The sequence below is a fragment of the Esox lucius genome, chromosome 2, assembly GCF_011004845.1.
Source record: "Esox lucius isolate fEsoLuc1 chromosome 2, fEsoLuc1.pri, whole genome shotgun sequence".
Taxonomy (NCBI): Eukaryota; Metazoa; Chordata; class Actinopteri; order Esociformes; family Esocidae; genus Esox; species Esox lucius.
Window position 1 is genome coordinate 4,083,679 of NC_047570.1, and position 22,418 is coordinate 4,106,096.

General features: G+C 40.1%; 1 protein-coding gene across 2 annotated transcripts in view; it reads left to right on the forward strand.

Annotated features, from left to right (window-relative positions):
- Positions 1-22,418, forward strand: part of tspan4a (tetraspanin 4a) — a 138,136-nt gene that overhangs the window by 1,478 nt on the left and 114,240 nt on the right. Inside the window, exon 2 of one of the 2 annotated variants that reach the window (XM_010897090.5) lies at positions 17,858-17,937. In XM_010897090.5, coding sequence (XP_010895392.1) covers positions 17,875-17,937 — 63 coding nt within the window. In that variant the 5' untranslated portion in view covers positions 17,858-17,874. Of the gene's footprint in view, positions 1-16,162; positions 17,938-22,418 lie in introns of those variants that run through there. The other variant, XM_010897089.5, reaches the window with a different exon arrangement.

Consider the following 22,418-nt stretch of genomic DNA (forward strand, 5'->3'; position numbering starts at 1 on the left):
AAGACCCTGTTCTGTATACACACACTACACTAAATTAACCATTGTGTGTCCTTGTCAGGTTGGTCGAAAGATCAGATGCAGGTGTTCAAGTGATCAAGACCATGCTGGCCCTATTTTGAAGTGTCTTCTGTTGTCTCATTGTGTGGGAGAGTGCTGACGTTGAGCGGAGAAAAAAACAAATGCCTCAACCACACACTCCCTTCCAGATCACCACAGGCTCTGTACAGGGCAAAAAAGATTTGAACTGTAGTAACATCGTTCTCTTGTTCAGTCTTTTTCTCTCACTCATCTGTCTGTTTGTTAAGCATTTTAGTAAGACTACATTTATTTATTCTACCCTGCGTTTCAAACACTGTCATCCAGAAGGACAAGAATTAATGGTTGATTGCCAATCATTCTTTAAAAAAAGATAAGAACAGTTGTGCTTATTGAATAATGCATGGGGCTATTTTGGCCTCTAGGGAGTGACAGGGTACCAGGAGCTGTAATATTGATACCCTATAATCTGCCGCAGCAGTGAGATTGAGTGCTTGTTAACGGTTTAATTTAGTCCTCTATGTAATTTTTCTGCGGTACAGATCTGTCACACATTACTGAGGGACAAGCTGACTGAGCAGCTTGGCTTCTCCTGGATATCTGATCTGTTTCATATTGTGTTTTTGCCTTTTTTTGTGATAAGGCTGTTAAGCTATGTTGTGTATCGTCTTTAAGTCATGAAACATTTTTTGTATATGCCTACTAGCGTACTATAACGGAGATAGTCTTACATGCTGTGGTGAATTGGGTGCATATAGCCAGCCGTGGAACCAGGGACCTCATGCATATACAATCTACTACCACTTTATGGAAAAGCCAGCAGCATGCTGCATTTTGTGACATTGGGCTGCTGTTTTATCTACAGCATGTGTGTAATGCAAATCAGTCCCTTTTAAAGACTAATTTCCCACTCTCCTCCCCACCTCATCTTTCCAGCTCTCTTTATTTTGCCAATCTTCTAAGTACTGCTGAAATGTCACAGTTCAGCTAATTTGATATCTTCTCATTGAACAAATATCCATGCCAGTTCAGGTTGTTTTATGTAATTATATAGTCAATTAGCTGCCAGTGTCTCTTTTACGACACACATCGTTAGCCCTTGTTAGCTGGAATACTCCCGGTTTCATAATTAACTCTAGAGCTTGATAACGATGTGTTCTTTTTGATATCTGCCCTTCCCAATCCAACCTCTACAGACATACATTTGCATTTGTGAATGGAAAGCACATGAACAAGTATGGTCTCTCTCACACCCCGTGCTAATTACTAATGTATAAACACATAGGTTAACTTGATAGCCAGCCCAATTGTGATCTTGTTACTTTTGGCCAGCCACCAGATGATTTCACATCAGGTCATTTTAAGAGATGATCTGTGTAAACAAGGCCATAGTGTTTGTATTCCAGGAATTCTAAAGTATGTCGGCACACATCATTCCAGTGCGCTATTGTCATGTTTCATAATAAATGCCAAGAATGCCACTTTTGCAGATACAGTTTTTGTTTAAACCTCTATTGAATTTACTTAAAAATGTACATTCATCAGATGTTGTGCTCATTGATTATGTCTCTCTTTATAAATATCTGGTGATCTGGAATGACAATTCTATCTTTTAGAAAGTATGATGGCGAGTTGGGTAAAAAGGCATTGAAATGGGCATCTTTTAAAAGTAATTGGTTATACTTCTCCTTAAATGGCAGAAAACAAATCATTAAGTTGACCGTCATTCCAGGTGAAAAACAATAAAAGTATATTCTGTGATGAAGCTACCACGTTATTGAAATTAATGCCAGTATTTTATCATAGCGCATTACGCTTTATTATGGGTGATTTTGCACACACCAATGCATTCTGGATTACAAAGTAGGATTGTGCTCTTTAAAATATTTGAAGATCTACTTATTGCACTTTTTTTCCCCGTTTGTAAAGCCTTCTTGCATGAACTGCTGTAATAATAATAATAATAATACATGGGATTTATATAGCGCTTTTCAATGACCCAAAGACGCTTTACAAAAACAAGCAAAACAAAGAACACTGAGAAATAAAATATACAACAACAAAGGGGCTATGGGAAGGCTTGTTTAAACAGAAATGGCTTAAGGCGTAGTCGGAAGGTGTTAAGAGAGTCAGAGTCAAATGCTGTACCATCATTGTTAAAGGGGCACTGTGTAGAATCCTGCCTCTAAACAAAAAAAACTAATTGTTGCCTTTTTGTCTTCCCTTACTGAATGAGACTGGTGTAGTACTAGCTAGTCCAGGGTGGTTTATGGTTGGAAGGACAGTACCGCAAGTGTCTAAAGTGAATATTGTGTATAGTATTTAATAGTATTTATAGTAATAGTGATTACGATTAATTTCAAACTGATTGACGGACCAGCGAGAAAGTTTAAATGGGGAATATGTCAGTCACTCAGATTCATTTTGTAGAAAATAATTATTTGAAACATTAACTTAAAACATTAACTGCATATGTCTACTGGTCCTTTTTGCTTTTTTTAATGCTAGTAGTACAGTAACAATCTTAACCTTAATCTTTAACCTAGATAAATATGAACTACCAGACCCTGTCCTAGGGATGGCTAAATCCTGAGATCCCTTCAATATCCACTGAATTAGAGAAATCTGGGAGACATTTTGTCTCCAAAACGGTCTAACATTGGGTGAATTGGAGCCTAGGGCAATTCAGTTGGCTGTTTGAGGACTATTCCACTGAAAAATGTTTTCTGTGACTGTGTTTTGCTTTCCAGGTATCGACTAATATTGATGGTCACTACTGTTCAAAATTTGGGGTCGCTAAGAAATTTAATTATTTTCCATGATAACATAGCTTGAATAGAAAATACAGCAAAATTAATAGGAAATATAGTCATAGACATAGTTACAAATAATAATTGTGTCCTTCAAACTTTGCCTTTATCAAAGATTCCTTCATTTGCCACAATTACATCCATACAGACCTTTGGCATTCTAGTTGTTCATTTGTTGAGGGGTAACCTGAAGAGATTTCACCCCATGCTTCCTGTAGAAACCTCCCACATTGCTTGATGGGCACTTCTTACGGGCCATATGGTCAAGCTGCTCCCACAACAGCTCAATAGGGTTGCTGGGCACTCTATTATTAACAGAATTCTTGCATAGTTTGGAGCTGTGCTTAATTGTCCTGTCGTAGGAGGAAATTGGCTCCAATCAAGAGCCATCCATAGGGCATGGCATGGCATTGAAAAATGTAGTTATAGCCTTCCTTCTTCAAAATCCCTTTTACTCTGTACAAATCTCCCAATTTACCACCACCAAAGCACCCCCAGATCATCACATTGCCTCCACCATGCTTGAAAGATGGTGTGAAGCACTCCTCCCGCAACTTTTCATTTGGTGTGCATCTCACACATTTTTAACTGTAATCAAACCCAGAATTGCTGATGCTCCAGATACTGAAATAGACAAAAGAAGGCCAGTTTTATTTTTTTTTAAATTTTCTCTTTAATCAGCCCAACAGTTTTCAGCAGTGCAAATATAATTGCAAACAGATTTTCTAATGATCAGTTAGCCTTTTAAACTCATAATCTTGGATTAGCTTTTCTTTTGAAAACAAGGATATTTCTAAGTGACCACAATCTTGAACGATAGTGTACATACATGGATATTTATTGATGTTTTTGTACGGGACTAACCTGTACAAAATATTGGTTTCAGTACGAAACTTATAATAATGGCTCCAGTGTGATTTAAAACCACAATCCTACCACTGCAAGTGCCATACTTGATCAGCTGAGCCCCAAACAACTCGATGTACATGCACTGGTCATGGATTTACTATTAATCTTGCAAAGCTTCCTCATGATTGGCTGATTCAGAGAGTTTGGTAGAGATCCATGGTTGAACGAATGAGCACACTAACACAAGTAAATCGACTAAATGGAAACATATGTAAATTTGTTTCACCCCTAACAAAGTCCTCCATTATATCATTAGCATGCATGGTCCACCATGCCACAGTCCACAGCGACTCACTCTCATTGAGAAGTTCACAAGGTGCTGTTTTACTTCCTCGTCCTGGGGTTTAGTTGCCATGGCAACAAATCTGTCGGAAATCAAGAAGAATGTGTTGTCCAATGCTGAACCCTTCCCCATATCCACTTACTTTAAAAACACACATTCTGGAAAAAGTCTTAGACAGTTCACACACAGTCCTAGATTTGACTAGTAGCTCAAGTGTTCCCTCGGTTTTTAAATGTATGCTTGTTGTACTTACAGGTGTCTTTTAAAAAGCTATTCTGGTCACATCTATCCTTAACTACTTCCAGCAGAAAAGTCTGGGATTGCCAAGCGAATATTCGTTAATTTACAGGGGTTCCCAACCTTGGGGTGTGCCCCCAATAACGGGGCACCTGTGTTTTCTGATTTGGGGATGCCATTTTTTCTGTGTGCGATTTTGTTGTTGCTGTATTTCAAAGGAGGTGTCATGAGTAATGATACTTAATATTCTAATGATATTGACAAAATAGGTCCTGTTATAAAAACATTACTCACAATAAAAAAACAATAAGGAGATATCCCTAATTTGCTTTCCACCTTGTGGAATTTAACTGAATTATAGCAAAACCAATTTGCTTTCAAAGCAGCTCTCCCTTTATAGCGCACTCGATATACTCAGTTTCACTGTTGTGTGACCATCAAAGCTTTAGAAACCACATTGTGATATTTAAAAAATCTGAAAAAGAACTTTAAATTGCACAAAGATTCCCTACACTATAAGAGAAATTGAGTGAACAGAATGTTAGGAACCCAGAAATGACCGTGGCTTGCCCATGTCTGCTATTGTTTATTTGAGGAGAGATGATCATGTGTCTTAGTGACATCAGTGGAGGAGAAGCAGGATGCAGCTTTTCCTTTTGACTGGTTGAAATGTTGCATTGCGCTGGTAAAAAAATGCTGTGAATCAGTATCATAAAAAGAATCAATACAATGCCCCTTAATAAAAATGCAGTAGATATGATTTCACATGATAGCCCTCCTGACAACACTTCTGAACATTAATGGCAGTTAACTATTCTGTTCACCCCCTCCAAAAAGAATGAATACAAATGTTAAGTGTTCATTCCTGGTTTTTAATTATCAAATGTAAAATAGGCAGTCTGGATGGAAACATATTGCCAGCTCTTGGTTTAGAAGTCAAAATAAGGGCTGTAACTGATTCTAGAACACTGCATCCCCTTCCCTAACAACCTGCTGCACACCTGAACCAAACTTTATTGTTTTGTGGTAATATGTGTTAGACAGGATGAGGTCACTTTAAATCACTTTTTTTTAAATGCAATTTGAATGGGATGACCATGTGACCAGAGTGACTATTTAAAAAAAACTGTAATCAACGCTGAAGTGAAGTCCCTGGGCAGTCTCCCAATCATTTCTGTTCTCTCTTCCTGGGCCGTACTCTCCTTCATGCACTGCCTTTCTCATACTGTTATTATTCTCACTCTCTCTCATTCTCTACTGTGGTTATGTGTTATGTATTCTTCTTTCTTAACCTAATACCTTAGGTGATTCAATATGGTTTACTTGCTGTACTCTTGTTGTTTTTCTGCAGTTGAATTACACGTCCTGGTGTCTTTGGAGAGAGAGTGAAGATGCAATTAGGGGTAATGACATCCCTGTTGTCAAGTGTTCCTGAGCTGTGAGGGAAGCAGAGGACCTTATTTATGACATAGACACATATTTAGCGTTCACGCTGGCATTGTTTACTTCCTCGCTGACAGTTGTGTTATGACTTTTTTGATTTGAAAGCTGATTGAGGCCACAAGGGACTTACTGCATCAGCAGTTTTGACAATGTTGGGATTTAGTGTGACAATTGCTCTGAATATGCAGTGTTTAAACTGACCACCAGGGGGATGAACAGCCAAACAAAACGTTTCTCTTCTGAATACTGGTAAGAAACATCAAAGTAGTGAATATGAATGGACCAGAGGGGTTATGGGCAAAGTGTGCTACCCATTTTATCACCATTTCAACTGCTATGTTTCATTCCCTTGTCCCCCAATTAACCAATCTCATCCCCTCAACTCTATGCCCCAATTATATTCTATAATCCACTTCCTTCCCACCTACTCTTATTTCCATGATCTGCTCCAGTTGTGTCTCCTGCCAAGTCTGTTCATCACAGTCAACCATTAATTAACAAGTAACTCTGCTAGATATGCAAATCTGGTAGAAAATGACACACATAGCTGTTTGGGATATCCTAAATTCATCATTCTTGTGCATTTTGACTGTCAACATCCTGTTGCGGCAAATCATAAATAAGGTGCCCATCCTCCCTGGATCTCCCTTACACAATCTTCACTGATGTGTAGGCCTCCTGTTAACATGATTTGGTTTTAAGTCATGCTTATAGCTTGTTAATGCAACTTAGCTTAGTTATGAAATGGTACCTTATGGCACAGCTGGAAAATGTTGTGCTGATTAAAGACGCAATAAAACTGGCCTTGAGACTAGTTCAGTATCTACTGAAGAGGCCAGCTAACATAATCACAAAAGGTTTTCTAATGATCAGTCAGCATTTTAAAATGATAAACTTGTATTAGCAAACATAACGTGCCATTAGAACAAAGGAGTGATGGTTGCTGTTAACGGGCGTCGCTACGCCTATGTAGATATTCCATTGAAAATCAGCCATTTCCAGCTATTTACAACATTAATCATGTTTAGATTGTTTTTCTGAACAATTCTATGTTACTTTAATGGACAAAGAAGTTGCTTTTATAATAAAAACTTAGATTTCTAAGTGACCCCAAATCTAGAATGTTTTGAATGGAATCTTACTCTTATATAAAAATAATGATATAATTTGGTAGACGTATCTAAAGGAACATACACTGCCTATAGAATGTCTACACCTCCTTTAACGTTTTTTCAATATTCTGTGGTCAGTTTCATCCATTTTACCCCCTCCCCTCATCTACACACCAGTTTGACAAGCTTCCCAAACCAATCCTAAATTAGCTCAGGTGTAACTAATTACTTTTAAAATCTCACAGCAGTGTAATTGGCCTCCACCTGTGCAAAATTGCTGTTATTCATATAATTTCAGCAGTTTCTCTGAGTTCCCTCTGTTGGTTAGTGAATTTCAAAGCATAAGATCAACAGCGAGTACCAAGTAACTTTCAAAAGAATTCAAGGACAAAGTTGTGGAAAGACACAAATCAAGGCATGGGTATACAAAGGCCTCGAATAATTCTTGCTGCATGGTCAAAATGGTTATTACGATGTTTAATGTGTATGGTACCACCAAGACCCTGCGTAGATCATAACGTCTCTCCAATCTCAATGACTGAGCAAGTAGGAGACTGTTTAGAGAGCCTACCAAGAGGCCAATGGCAACTTTTCTGGCCAAAATTGATTAATATGCATGGAACAACAATATTTTAAGAATTCCACTTACCTGACTGGTATTCTTGAGAGGCAAGCCCTACATGAAACCTGCTTGAACACTCAGGAGATTATCTACTTATGTGTCAAAAAGATTTGGACTTTTTTGCCAAATTGCAAAGCATTGGTTTACAGCCAACACGGCCCAAAGAACACCATCAACACTGTGAAACATGATGGAGTAAGAATTGTTATCGAGATGTTTCATATCCTCAGAGAATTAGTAACACTTCACAATAGAAGGTACATTTAATGGAGCAGTGTAGGGAAATGCCCTTGAGGAAAACTTGCAGCTCTTCACAAGAAAGCTGCAACTGGGATGGGAGTTCCCCTTTCAGCATAACAATGACCCAAAGCACAGAGCCAAAGCTACAGTAGAGTTGCTAAGGAGTAAAAAGGTAAATGTACTTGAATTGCCCAGACAGGGCCTTTACTAAGTCCATTAGAATATTTGGCAAGACTTAAAGATCACAATCCATTCAAGCTCCCCAAGAAACTTGACTGTGCTTGAAAAGTTTTCTAAAGAACAGTCATATATATTGCAATATTTAGGTGTGCAAAGTTGGTAGACCTATCCGAACAGACTCATGGCTGTTATTACTGCCAAAGGTGCTTCCACCCAGTATTAACTCAGAGGGTTGAGACATCCAATTATGATATTAAGTTTTTCCACATTTAATATATAGTTTCAATTCAATGTAACATAAATGTCCCATTAAAAGTGTGAATTACGGTGTGAGAAGTGTAACAAATGCTAAATGAAAGGCATGAAACTCTGAGTCACTGATACAACAATGTGGAAATAAGTCAAGAGGGTGTATACTTTTTATAGGCAGTTTAGAATCATGCTTGCAAACACTACAGGTGTTCCCCTTTTCACAGGTATGTGATATTAACATATTTCAGGGCTGTTATTGGAAGCATGGTGTAAGTCTCTCTCCAAAAGATGGTGTAAGTCTCTGTCCACATTACTGGTATGTTATTTGTTAACCGTCAAGACATACATAAGTAGAGGTGTTTAGAGGATTGGCCAACGATCGGTTTGAGTGCTTCTGACTTTCTTAGCGGTCTTGTATATATGTCACATTATCCCACTGTTCTGTGTAATTCTACTAATTAGCATCCTCTCTCCATTTCCAGTTGTCCATTATCTCTTGTAAGAGTAATTATGCTTTTGATAATGAGGTTTTTACAGGCTTTTGTAGTTTAAAGAGTTTATAAGAATACAACACCCCTGAATGTATTTTTTACGTACCAAACAACTTCGGAGTCAGTTCAATTATCTGTTAAGTACATTCAATAAATGTTCAAGTGTATTTGATTGCCTAATGTGGGTAGCCTTGTTCGGACTTTGAATGTTATTTTTTTCTTTCTTAGAAAACAAGCTTAATTGCTAACACTTGCTAACTGAAGTGAACCAAATTAGGAATGGGCAAAACTAGATCCTTACTATGAAACACAAGTTGTTTTGACCAGTCAGTCTCTTGTGTGTGGGGGGGGGGGGGGGGGGGGGCTGTTGCCAGACTATGGCACCAGATCTATCTTTAAATAGCTAATTCAAACTTTACAGGTACAGTGCATTTGCAATATACTGACCATGGCCAGGCCAATGTTGCCACAGTGCAACTTTGTTTGGAACTCCAGCCGTATGTTCAACAGCCTTAGATCCTCAGCATCACTATTTGCAAAGCAAAGGCATGTTCTAAAGCTTGTAGCTACTGTAATCACAACAACAGTGAATTTCCTCACCTACCTTATGGTGCCAGGTTAAGTGGATGAATGGATACCCTTGGGAACGAGGACTCCATTACCAGTGAATTCAAGCCAGATATGAGGCAATATTGCACCTGTGTCTTTTGAGCTATCGAGTGTAATCTAACGTGGGGAGGGAAATGGTGAGTAATCCTTTGAAAAGAAACCACTTTCGTTCTAATCGAAGACAAGGTCAGGCACCGCCACCTCATGTGACTGATTTGGGCACCGTGCACACGCACGCCTGCCCGTTGACCTGACCTCCCACATGCCCTCGATATTTTCCCGTCTTTAAATGCGTTTACCAGTCCTTTACCGCTCTGTCGCTTTCCCACTTCCCTCGCGTTGCCTCTTAATCAAGGTCCCTGGCGGTCGTACACCTACCTGTCTGAGACGTCGAGCTACCAGATTACTCATACTGCAAATGCAATCCCTCTGCCATTATTCACCCGCTGTACTGTGTTAACGCCATATGAGCCCGGAGGCGTGCTCGTGTGTGCCTGCTCAAATGTGTGCTAGTTGCTTTGTGGAGTGACTTCCTGCAAGTATCTGTGTGTGTCTGTGTCTGCATGGGTCTTTTTTTATGTGGTGGTTGTGGGGGTGGTTGTGTGGGTGGTTGTGTGGGTGGTTGTGGGGGTGGTTGTGGGGGTGGTTGTGGGGGTGGTTGTGTGGTGTGTGTGTGTGTGTGTGTGTGTGTGTGCGTGTGTGTGTAATATGGATTATGTCCTGCAATCCTTACACTCTCCCAAAGGGGATTTTCTTCCCTAATCTCATCTAATTCCTCAGGAGACAATAGCGGCTGGATTACACACGCGATGAGCCAACACCTCCCCTAACCCCAGCTTTTTATCTTGGTCTCTTTTCATCTCGCATATACCTCTACGTGTCTCAACAGCCGTTCTTTATGAACTAGCTCATTCTCAATCACTTTTATAATCTTCATCTGCCGATGCATAAAAAAGCATTCCTCGACTCTGCATAGAAGTCAAGTGGCTTACAGGAAAATATTATTTTATAATAGGAGAATAATCCTGATATGTTAACAAAGATAGATTAGGCTAATAATAACGTCACTGAGAGATCTGACTGATGCATATATCATGATTATGGCAGGTGAAGAGGTTTTCACACAGACTGTTAAAAGGTGTGGCGAGATTAGGAGCAGACTAGCATCTCTTCACATTGACTCCCGACTGAGAAATGTAATAGGCATCTGCCTCATCTATCACTCTAGTTTATTCTGGACCGAGAACTAAATATTTTCATTCATGTCCTGCTTTGATATTTTTATCATTATAGATGTATTCAAGATTAAACAAATGTGCTCACAAATTGTTATTCAAAACTTTGGATGCTGGATTTCATCTTTTAATATCCATTTAGTGGAGTTAAGCTTTTAGTTTTTCTTCAGTGTTTGTTTGATACAATACCACCTATTGTGGATATTTTTTATTGTGATTAGATACACACTGCCCTGTATGACTTGAATTCACTTTTTTATTAAATGAAGGCTTTGCAGTTTAGATGTGATTAATTATTAAAGTTTAATTTCCTCTTGGTCTCACATGAGAGGAAGTAATCAAACATTGCTCTTTAGATGGGCACAAATATAGAAGGCAATTGTTTTGTTCCTAGTTTCTAGTATCTGGCAATTGTACAGAAACCTGTCGTGTGTGAGTGCAAATTTCCCCCTGCCAACTGAGAACAAAATATCCTTGGATCTTCAACCAATTCAGTTTTTTCACTACAGTACGGCATTCACTGTATTCTTTGTGCTGGTGACAAACACAGGCATAGGAAATATGAAACATAAATCCTTCATTCTACTACAACCAACCTGTATTTCAGTCATGATCGACCACTGAGTTTTCCACTGTACTTATTAACTACATATTTCAGTCTGAGTCTCCTTCCACTGGTATCATTAAAGGATGATGAAATGTACCTAGCAAATAAACGTGATTCTGACATATCAGCTTGGTACAAAAACCAATAACTATTAACCCTAACCAGTACTGAGTGTAAAACAAACTGCCTGGCTGCTTTCCGTGCCTCCAATATGGCTACTGTGGAAGCAACCTCTTAAATTCTGGTTGTGATCAGAGACATATTCTGAGAGCCAGCCAGGTAAAAAGTGTTTGGTGGTGCAGATTGCACTCCAGAGAAATACTCCTAGCTTTTCTATTGCTTAGGCATTTCTGTCCGGTCCTGTTGTATCATCATATGCTGGGATTCATTACCCCTCTCGGCTCTTTCACTGCTGATGTGCAGTGATACTCACTTATTGTCACTGTGCTACTTATCTTCACAGGTTTTGCAACCCAGGTGTGGATCTACTCTCATACACAAAATCAAAATAGAAATGGTTGTGGGACCACAAAATCAATATTTTTGAGACCTACAAAAATCCTACTGATCAATAAAATGCATGAGAAATTGTGTTTTAATGAAAGTGTGTGGGTCCTTATGCGGTGGGTCAGTGATGGTCTGGGGAGGCATACTCTTGGAGGGTCACACAGACCTCCACGTGCAACGCCATCGTCAGACCTGGTGCAGTGGGCCCTGGGTTCCTCCTGGTGCAGGACAATGCCCGGTCTCATATGGCCAGAGTGTATAGGCAGTTCCTGGATGATGAAGGCATTGATGCCATTGACTGGCCCTCATGTTCCCCAGACCTGAATACAATTGAGAACCTCTGGGACGTTATGTATCAGTGCAACTGATGCCATCAAGTAGTGCTTCAGAATGTCCAGGAGCTCACTAATCCCCTGATCCAGGTCTGGGAGGAGATCCCCCTGGACACCATCTGCCATCTCATCTGGAGCATGCCCAGACTTTGTCAGGAGTGCATACAGGCACATACAGGCACATTTGGTCTCCGTTGTTCGTTTTCAATGGAATTTTGTTCTCAACAAATTACACACTGCACAGTAAAGATTTTGGTCTTTATAAATTTCCTTTATTGAGACCCGATGTGTGATTTAAGTGTTCCCTTAGTTTTTTTAACAGGGTATATCTTCATGTGGTATAATGTTAAAATGTCTTGTCTATTTCCTTGGACAGAGTTTTGATTTTATTAATGTGTAACTTCTCTTGGACTCGTTTTGCCTTTGGCTAGGTACGCGTTGTTCATGACAGTTTCAGTTGGCTTGCCTGATAAAAATTAGGTGAAAAATCTAAAGAAAGCATATTTCCTCTGCTTTGCATAATGATAACCATGTTAATCCTGTCTTGATAAGCTGATGTTTGTCAACATATTTGCTTTAATGTCTTTGCTTATATTTCGCCAATATTGGTAAAGGTCAACATTTCCTACAGATGTTAGCCTACACAAAACAGAGACCTAATTTGGAGTAGATCTATAAATTTGCCATGAAAGAAATGAATGGTTTAAGAACACAAGGCGTTCAGTTTTGTGGCAAGGATTTATTGGGATTATGATTTATAATACAGCTCTGGAAATAATTAAGAGACCACTGCACCTTTTTCTTTCCTTTCCAAAAAAGTCGAAAAGGAAGGTTTTGAGTGAGGAACAGAAGGGTTAAAGTTAAGAGACTGCTGTAGATTGAATGCTTCTGTTCCTCACTCAAAAGGAAAAAGGAAAAAGGTGCAGTAGTCTCTTAATTTTTTCTGGAGCTGTATTTCAGTAAATTCTTCTGAAGTTTTTGTATATCTGACATTTGGCCTGATACTCAGTATATTAAAGCAACAGCATAGTAGAAACTTAAACATTAGTTACCATCTTAGAGTCTTGTATATCCCTAAATATGTTTTTCATTGCAATTTAAGGAACCAGTGCAATACATATATTGCAATACATACTGTTACCCTTCAACATTTTAAATATACCACGGTCTCTAATAAAGCCTAAATATGACCATTTGTACAGTATATTCAATGCCTTGCAAATGTATTCGAACTTCCGAATTTGTATTTTATTTTATTGATTTACAACTGGTACAATGACATTTCATTATACTGTGTTATTATTTATTTTAAAACATAACTAAATTTAATGGACAAGTCGCTGGTATATAAAGGTTATGTTTATTTTGATGGGTGGGTGATCTATAAGTTGGAAATATTGGTCACTATTAAATTAGATGCCAGTTAGACAGCAGTTACAGTAGTTATTTAGCCTATCTTAGCTATCATGTGTAAAGTCTGAATCCAGATTTAGAGTGAGGTCACTTTAACATAAGCTTTATCCCTTGGAGGCAGGACCATATTTAGTAGGCACCTTTTGGAGCTCCTCCCAAGCAAGACATTTGATTGGGTTGACCTATTGTAAGGCTTTACCAACACTTGTAATCATATTTTGTTACCTGGCATTGCCTGATCTTTAAGGTTAGGGTGGAGTTAAAGCTGATACGTTTATGGGGGAAAAAACTGGCAGGGGTGCAAATTGTATCACCCCGGGTCAGTACCCAGACTTTGAAAGACAAAAGGGTGCAGACTATTCTGTTTTTGGTACTTTTCAAAGAAATAAACAAGGGTTCTCAAGTTGAAATGGAAATTCATAGATGGTAAAGGCTGGATTGAATATTGTATTTTATTGGAATAGTAAAAAACCACTTTGCAACCCATGCAATCACAGACTGTTGAAACCCTTCACACCGATTTTTGATGTGAGCCTTTTGAATATACATTGATCAGCCATAACATTTTGACCATCTGCCTAATATTGTGTAAGTCCCGCTTTTGCCGGCAAAACAGCCCTGACCTGTCGAGGCATGGACTCCACTAGACCTCTGAATCTGAGCTATGGTATCTGGCACCAAGACTTTAGCAGCAGATCCTTTAAGTCCTGTAAGTTGCCAGGTGGGGCCTCCATAGATCAGATTTGTTTGTCCTGCACATCCCACAGATGCTCGATTGGATTGAGATCTGGGGAATTTAAAGACCAAGTCAACACCTTGAACTAGATGTGTTCCTCAAACCATTCCTGAACCATTTTTGCTTTGTGGCAGGGTGCATTATCCTGCTGAAAGAGGCCTGTACCATCAGGAAATATTGTTGCTATGAAAGGGTACACATGGTCTGCAACAATGCTTAGGTAGATAGTACATGCCTGCTTGCATATGATGACAACATTAGCCCTTTCTACTAATATAGCAGTATTGTAATTCCTAGTCCTTTTGTTTTACCACCTGCTGACCTGAAGTATCTGTCGCCTCAGGGCTTTTCTGTAAACTGTACACGCGCCAACTTAAGGCACTGGCTGAGCAATGCTTATTATAGCCTGGTACTGTACTCCATCATTCATTCCCTGTGGGTCTGAAATAAAGGCCGGTCCACAACCATAATAAAACTAGAGAGACCGTTAATTATTTGTCTTAGAGGTAGGACATTTCTGTGCTAATGTGTCAAGTGTTTACATTAAATAATTAATATGGTTATTTTAATTTGTTTAATTTATTTTCCACAAGTTTAGAGAAGTCAATTTAATCCTTCCTACCTGAAACAGTCTTGATTACTATTTAGCCTGTGTCATAATGTAGTTTATCATCGCTTGGTTTTATCTTGAAGAGGGTGCTACCAGGCATGGTTATCTAAGCCTGTAGGAGAAGAGAGATTATGCTATAAGCCTGATTGACAGATACACATACAGTATCTACGGGAACAGTGCTTCATTTTAGAAGTTCATGCAAGCTATATGTTGTATACTGCTGTTAAGATATATTTGCACCGTTTCTGATTATCCAAACTGTATGCATATATTTTAATGATGTTATCCTACATTTAACCAAAACCAAATATTATGGAAAAAAAATAGAAAAACAATGTCTATACTTATTTAGTAAACAAAGTCATGCTCAACCTTTTGATATCATTTTATTCATTATTTTTATTACCCATGTCATTCAAAAGTTAATTCAAGTTTTCAAGAAATAACTTGGAAGTACTATAATCAAGAATCCCTGAAGAATATTCTGGCTTTTGGTGCCCGAGGAACAGACTTCCAGAGAGCCCTCCAATATTAATTTCTTTATTTTTTGGGGGGGAAAACTGCTAATTTCCCTGATTTTAACATATTTTTGATTGCGCAGTTCTGTAAATCTTGTAAGAATCTTATTACAGAAATGTTGCAGTAAACAATCACAACTGCCAAACATCAATCCCAAGCAATAATAAACAATGATAGGTTTACTCGCAACCTTACAAACTAATGTGCATGCATCTAACAACAAACTGAACATTAATTACTCTGCTACTAGCGTCTACAGACATTTTTTAAGTTTAATCATAATTGACCTTTTAATCATTTTTAACAAAAGGCAGTTTGTCTTTGAAGCCTTCATCAGAATTGATTTTTTTGACAGTCACAGAGTTGTGGAAAGTATATTGTTTTGTCTGTTCATCTGTCAGGTACAGCAGTGTGAAGCAGTGCTTTTCCCCTCTATATTCATGCATATCCATTTACGGGGTGAATTGGTTACAGCATGGGATTCTAGCAGTAATGTTTGTTCCTGTCCAAAGGAATATAGGTGGAAAACATGACTGTAGAGAAGCTTGTACAGAACACAGATTTGAGTGCGTGAACAACCGTAGAATGTGAAATGAGATTGAGCACATGGAGGGAGAGAAAGTGAGGGGGCACTAGCACAAGAGAAACATGCTGCATCGTGCTGGTATGTTAACCACAGAGCTGGTCCTCTTCTGGTGGGGTCGGTGCACGCATGTTTGTGTGTGAGAGAGGGAGAGGAATGTGATGTGTAACGGAGGATGGGATACAGGAAGCGGATTGGCTCAGCTTCGTAGTAGGGTGTGGCTATTGGCTCACTGTCAGGATTTGGGGACAGTTAACGGGGTGGGGGTGGGGGGTTGCTTAGAGTGAGTGGAGGAGAGAATGTGTGAGAGAGAGAGGGGGGGGGGGATTTTGGGAGGAAGAGGGAGAGGGAGCTCTGAAAACGATTGGGGGTGCTGAGAGTGAGTGAAGGAGAGAATGAGAGAGAGAAAACGAGAGAGAGAGGGAGCTCTAGGCAGTCAGACTGGACGGTTGCTATAACACTGCAGTCTTTTTTCTTTCCTCCGAGGAGGAAGGTGTCTCTTTATCCCTCTTTCTCTGTGTCTTTCTCTCTTTCTTGTTCTTCACTTCTTCTGGACATGACCCTGAAGGGGACTTCACTCTCGTTACCCGCCTAGAGAGGAGGAGGAGAAAACAAACGAGGGGACGCACAGAAGGGAGGCTTGATTGAACGCACTGCTCAACTGACAGGACTGTGGAAATGAAGGAAATGAATCTACATCAGAGCTGAGAGAGAGAGGGAGAGAGGGAGCAAAAGGGAGGTGAAAAAGAGAGACGGAGTTGGGCAAGTAGCAGACGGGTTTAAAGCAGCTGCCTCGGAAAGGGAAACCGGGGAAAAACAGAAAGGGGGTTATATAGGAGAAAGAACGAACCAGGACAACCGAAGAACGAATGGGAAAACCTGGGAAAGGACAGTGGTAGAGTGTTCACTTAAAGGGAACCAAAGAATGCTCTCCTCAGTTTATTTCGGCATCCTCTTCTCATTCATTCTTTCCTTTCAATGATCCCTCACGCATTCCCCTCAGTGGTGTCTCTTTGTCTGCACGTCTTCCTTCTTTTAACTTTCCTGCATGTCAGCGAAAGTGAAGCCAAGACCATGAGCACCGGTGAATAGCTCCAGCTGAATGTAGTGCTAGCAATAGGTTTTAATGAAGAAGTGGTGATTGTGTAACAGAGGCCAATTGGCAAAAGTGATAGATAGCAGAGTCTGTTCTTTCTGCCAGAACGCTCCTGCTACAGGATTTTTAATGGCACCAGGTGTGACGTATCCCTCAGCCTACCAGATTAAAGCAGTTTGGGAAGTGTCAGGTGCTCCTTCCCAGAATTGTGAGTGTCGGATTGACCTGTGCTTTGCAGGAAATGGAAAAAGTATTTATTTTGACCAAACGATAGACAGGTGTTGTTGCAGGATTAAGGTAAAGAAGAGTGAAGTTCATACTATAAGGAGATAGAAAAACTGGAATATTAGAGCTCTGGTAAAATGAAGGTTAGAAGTAGAGGAACATTGAATAATCACTGATGACAATACAACACTGTCAACAAACTGATTTGACTGGATGTGTTTTATTTTAAGCTGGACTATCCCAGCAGGGGCACAGCGCTTCAGCTTCTGTGTCCGACAACGCTGTAAGCTGGGTAGTTTCTAACTTTAGTGGGCACAGTTGCTATTTCACAATACTGGTACCAGAACTATGACATTTATCCACTGAGGACATGCGATTTGGACATTAATTAGACTTTGTGTCTCTGTTCGTGTCTGCAACATTATTGAAGTGACTGTTGTTGGGGCTTTCAAAAACGTTTTGACCGAAGGGGTTGGGACAAATCTTTGGCTGTTGTTAGCATCTGATCCTTGGCTTTCCCATGAGGCGCTCCAGCACGGACGAGACGCCGTACCGGCGTAGTCCTTCGCTGGACAGCAAGCCCGAGACACCACCCTTCACGTCGGGCTTCCACCGATACAGCAGCGACTATGAGTATAAGCGCCCTCCCTTTGCGTTCGGCTTTCACACGACGCCGGGGCCTCAGGCGGCTAAAGGGCGCTACACTACCTCACAAGGGAAGAAATATGTGGTGTTTTACCTGGACCTGTCCTTCATCTTCCTCCTAGAGCTGCGGCGCTGCAGAATGGCAGAGGGCTGTATGAGAGGCCTGCGCTATGGCATGGTCTTCTTCAATCTCCTCTTCTGGGTGAGTTCAGCCTTTTGCCGTTTGGTGTGATTGTGGGTGGGATAGAGTCTGCCTGTCTAGGTTATTAGTGGTTGTTTGGACGTGTTTAATAAAATTTGGTTTTTGAATTCCAACTCAAGTGATCTCTGGTATGTCTTTGGTTAATGCATGTGCAGGAGTCTGTTTTTATCACTGTTAAAATGGTCAGAATGTATTGTAATTATGCTACGCTTCCTCCTCCTCTACAGCTGCATGGCTATTTGATTACTGTCTGTTCAGTCCATCTAACACTTAACCCTGGGGGACTCTTGACTGTGTCTGTGAGAGCATCCATACCCCACTCAGGTGTGACCGTTGTGCTTCACATTCACAGATGTCTATCTCTTCATTGGCCTTCTCTCTGAACCTGCCCTTCAGAATGATCCTTTATGCTTTTCTCTGTGTGCTGTGGGATGTTTGGGTCTCTATGGCAGCCTAGTTATATTGTCCCCTTTGACTCATTGAACCTCTGGTAATAAAATGAGTCGTTGTACTGTACATTGGAAAGCAATCTCGCTGCCAAGGCCCACTCCCTACTGGGAGACGATCACTTCCAGACCCTGTTTCTATCAACCATAAACTGCTGTCAGAAAGGGGTGGATGTATTTGTGGTAAGCGGCTGGTGTGTTTGTGTGTGTAAGGGGGCAGGGGCACGAGACGCTGACAGATGGAATTGTCGCTTAAGACAGTTTTGTCAAGGGTGTGCTTCTTACCTTTTCAGACATCGTTAAGGTTATTATGCTTCTAATAAGAGGAAACTTAGACCTCACTGTTATAACTCACGCTGCACCTAATATATTCTGATAAAAAAAGATGGATCGGAATAGTTACGCAAAGCTTTTATTCTGTTTGATGTTGAAAGCACCGTTGAAGGGTATTGTGTAAGGTGTGTGTCTAAGAAAGGAGTGTGTGTCAAACTTGCACTAAGACACTTCTATCAACACTTCATTCAAATGTATCCATTCACTTACTCTTGGCCCAAATTCCGTTATCCTTATGTTAATTTTCTCCTTTACCTTAAGTGAGTGAAATAAGCGAAATGCATTCTCGCTTTACCCTGGAGTATCAGTCTGCGGAATGGTGACGCGACACAAGGAGTGTCAGCCCTTCCCAGACAAAGACTGAAAACAGACAGAAATGATCATTTCTCCCATACAAAACGACAAGCCAAAATTACTTCACAGAAGAATTACAATAACAATGGGCCTCCCAAAATACACTGGGATGAACAGTGCTAATCACATAGCTTTCGGCAGCCTTAGCGCACCGAGCCGCAAAAGGCTCAACACGAACACACACACACACACCACAATTGCAGCAAAGTCTCAAATCAGGCACTCTATTATTGTCGGTATGTAATTAATCTCGTTAGTGCTGACATGGCATACTCCCACTGTGGGGACCCGCGGGTGAGACCCAGTCAGAGGGGGAGAAGAAGGGAGGGAAAGAAAGAGGAATGGAACGAATAAGAGAGATTTTGAAGTTCCTCTCCCCCAGAAGTTGTTTATTTGCATGCATTATGTAGGTCAGAACGCAGCATTCTACAGAATCCATAGGCTCCAAATTCTTGTTCTACCTTGATCAAGCCAATCCATCACCTGGAATATGCTTGCTTTGCATTCTGAGTTTCTCCTTGTCCCGCTCTTTGGCCCTCCCCTCAGTCCACAGGTATTCAGCAGGTAGTTGTCTTAGATTCTAGTTCAGGCTTAGTTCACAGTTTGCTGTTTTTGTTGGTTGACTGTATGTGTCAGAATGCATCCAAAGCTTATCCCATGTTGTGTAAGACATTTCCCAGGTTGTGTTTGTAAAGGAGAAATGTGCAGAGATAATGGTTGCTGTGCTGTCGTGTTAATGAGCCCCCACATAATGCATGTTGCAGCTGGGGCTGATTTTAGATTGTCATTTATCACTTCTCCTACAGCTAATTAGCATACCTGGCATACCTGTTTCTTTCCTATTATTCTATGTTTGTTAACAAGAACATGGCACTGTGCTGTTTTCACTTGGTCCGACAAATGTGGTCTGCTGATGTATGGACGGTCAAACCTCAAGTTGATGTCAAACCTCAAGTTTCCTTTTGTACTTTAAAGTGGAACCCGAGTGCTTTATGAAGTACACATAGTTTTAATAACACAATACAATCAACAAACATGTTCAAACACCTAAAACTGAAAATAACTTTTACTTTTCTGACTGGCCAGTTGGCAATTGGTCAGCAAAGTCATGGATATGGTTACTTTTTACTGACATCTAGCTCTGCTTGAGTTTGGTGACATCTTACAGGATTGTCAGGATTGTTTAGATTACAGCTAGCTCACAAATGACTTCAAACGAACCAGCTTGAAAGAGAGATCATTGTATAGCCCCAGGATGTACTCACACATTTTACAGAACAAGAGTCCACTACCATAAGCTACCGCTCCAGCAACTGTAGGAGTTGTGACAATGGCTTGTGGATATGAAGCGCCAATGCCAACCTGTTCCTCCCAGATTGAGGGTTTGTAGTGCACACTTCAAAGATGAAGATTATGTTTGTAAAAAGTTAGTTCAGTGCCTCTGGGATGTTAATAGAGATGAAGACTCGTTACCTAAAGCCAGGAACCAGTATCCTCCATATTCAACTTTTCAGGCTAAATACTGACCGACCGACAGCCAGGACTAGCAACAAGAAAGAGGTACATGTGTAATAGTTACCTAACTACGGGTAGATGTAAATTGTGAGATTGAATTGAGTTTCCAAATTTGGATTTCAAACGGACCAAAATGTCTTTTTATAGAAGCTAGATGGTTACCACATTGTAAGGCAGCAAATGTAATTTGGGATATCAATGCTACTGTATAGCCCAAATGTCAGTTAGTCCATATAATGTTTAATACACATTAGCTATAACTCCCTGATCAAATAAGTTAAAGTTATTCAAAAAAGGACTTATGTACACAACAGTATTTTGTTAACCCTTAATATGCCAGCAGCTTTAATGTATTTCAATCAATCAGCCAATCATTTATTACAGTACAAAATCATTACCATGAACTTTACAAAATAATGTAAATAATTAAATTTCACCCCAACTTTTTAACTAATATATACATTTAAATCATGATGTCATTGTCATTTTAGAGTTGCTAAACCTCAGCTAGACTATATCCTAAACCACAGGTGTCAAACTCATTTCATGGAGGGCAGTGTCTGCAAGTTTTTGCTCCTAATCTACCTTGTGCTTGATTTATTCAATACCTCAACTAATTAGTTTGTAACTGCTCTCACCTCATTTTCTAGGTCTTCGCTAGACACCATTTGAAAGAAAAAACCCAAAACCAGCAGGCACATGGCCCTCCATGGAATGAGTTTGACACCCCAGGCCTAACCTTTAGAAGTAACCCCACTAACAACTTGTTTCTTGTCTTTTATTTATCTCAGCTGCCTGAGGGGACCCTTTACCTAACACATGAATGTATGAGGCCATGTTGGATCATGTCCTGTCTTTCTGCTTCCTGTCCCCTTGCTGCTTGCCCCACTCCCCATGCACCACTCATTACCTGTCATATTTTCCCAGCCAAGTTGATATTGTCAGCTATTGTTTCCCACTACCAGCTACATCATGGCCACTGTCCAGGATCCCAAGGCCCCACAGAGGATATTTGCTCCAGATTGGGCGTAAGACATCACCACTCAAGCCAACCCAGTTATTGTCTCTCCTTTACCAACAATGGGATTGTACAAGAGCCCAAGATCTTAATGACCAGCGCTTAGTCATACATATTTTTGGTTCCGTATGAAGTTGGTCAAAATCAGTGACCTTTATGTTTTTATAAAGGTTATTTGTATTTTGTCTGCCTCCCTTCTGTAACCGTTAAATGGCCATGTGATATTTACTCATTGCACAAGTCTTCAGCCTAGGGTTGTAATGGTACACCTATTTCTGAACTGTACCATACGGTATGGAGGCTCTTTGCAGTTTGCACGAGAAATTAATTCTGGTACCTGAGCCCAAATGAATAAATTAAAAAAAGGTTAGCTATGCTTTGTTGAATGCTTGTTGAATAAATGTGATTCAGCTGAAAAAAAACAACATATTTGGCAATTCTGTTTCAAAAAGAGCCTTTGCGTACATCGTAATCAAAATTATAATAATTGTTGGAGCATTTCCAACTGTTGTTTTGTGAGCCAAACTAATGGAGGAACAGCGAGTTCTAAAATGGCGTGAGTGGTATTGATAAACCAACATTGTAAAATCCACCAGGCTTTGTTTAAATCTCCAGTTTGGCCCATGTTGGCTTTCCAGTATACTACAATTTTGATGGACAGAGAGTTGGTGATAAGATAACTGTGTGTTGACAAAAGTTAACCACACAGCTGCTGACACCTCATACATGTTGACACGTCTACACTGACATCTCCCCAGTATCAATATCCCGGAGCAACATAGAATGGCAAAGAAACAACACAACCTAATCAAGCG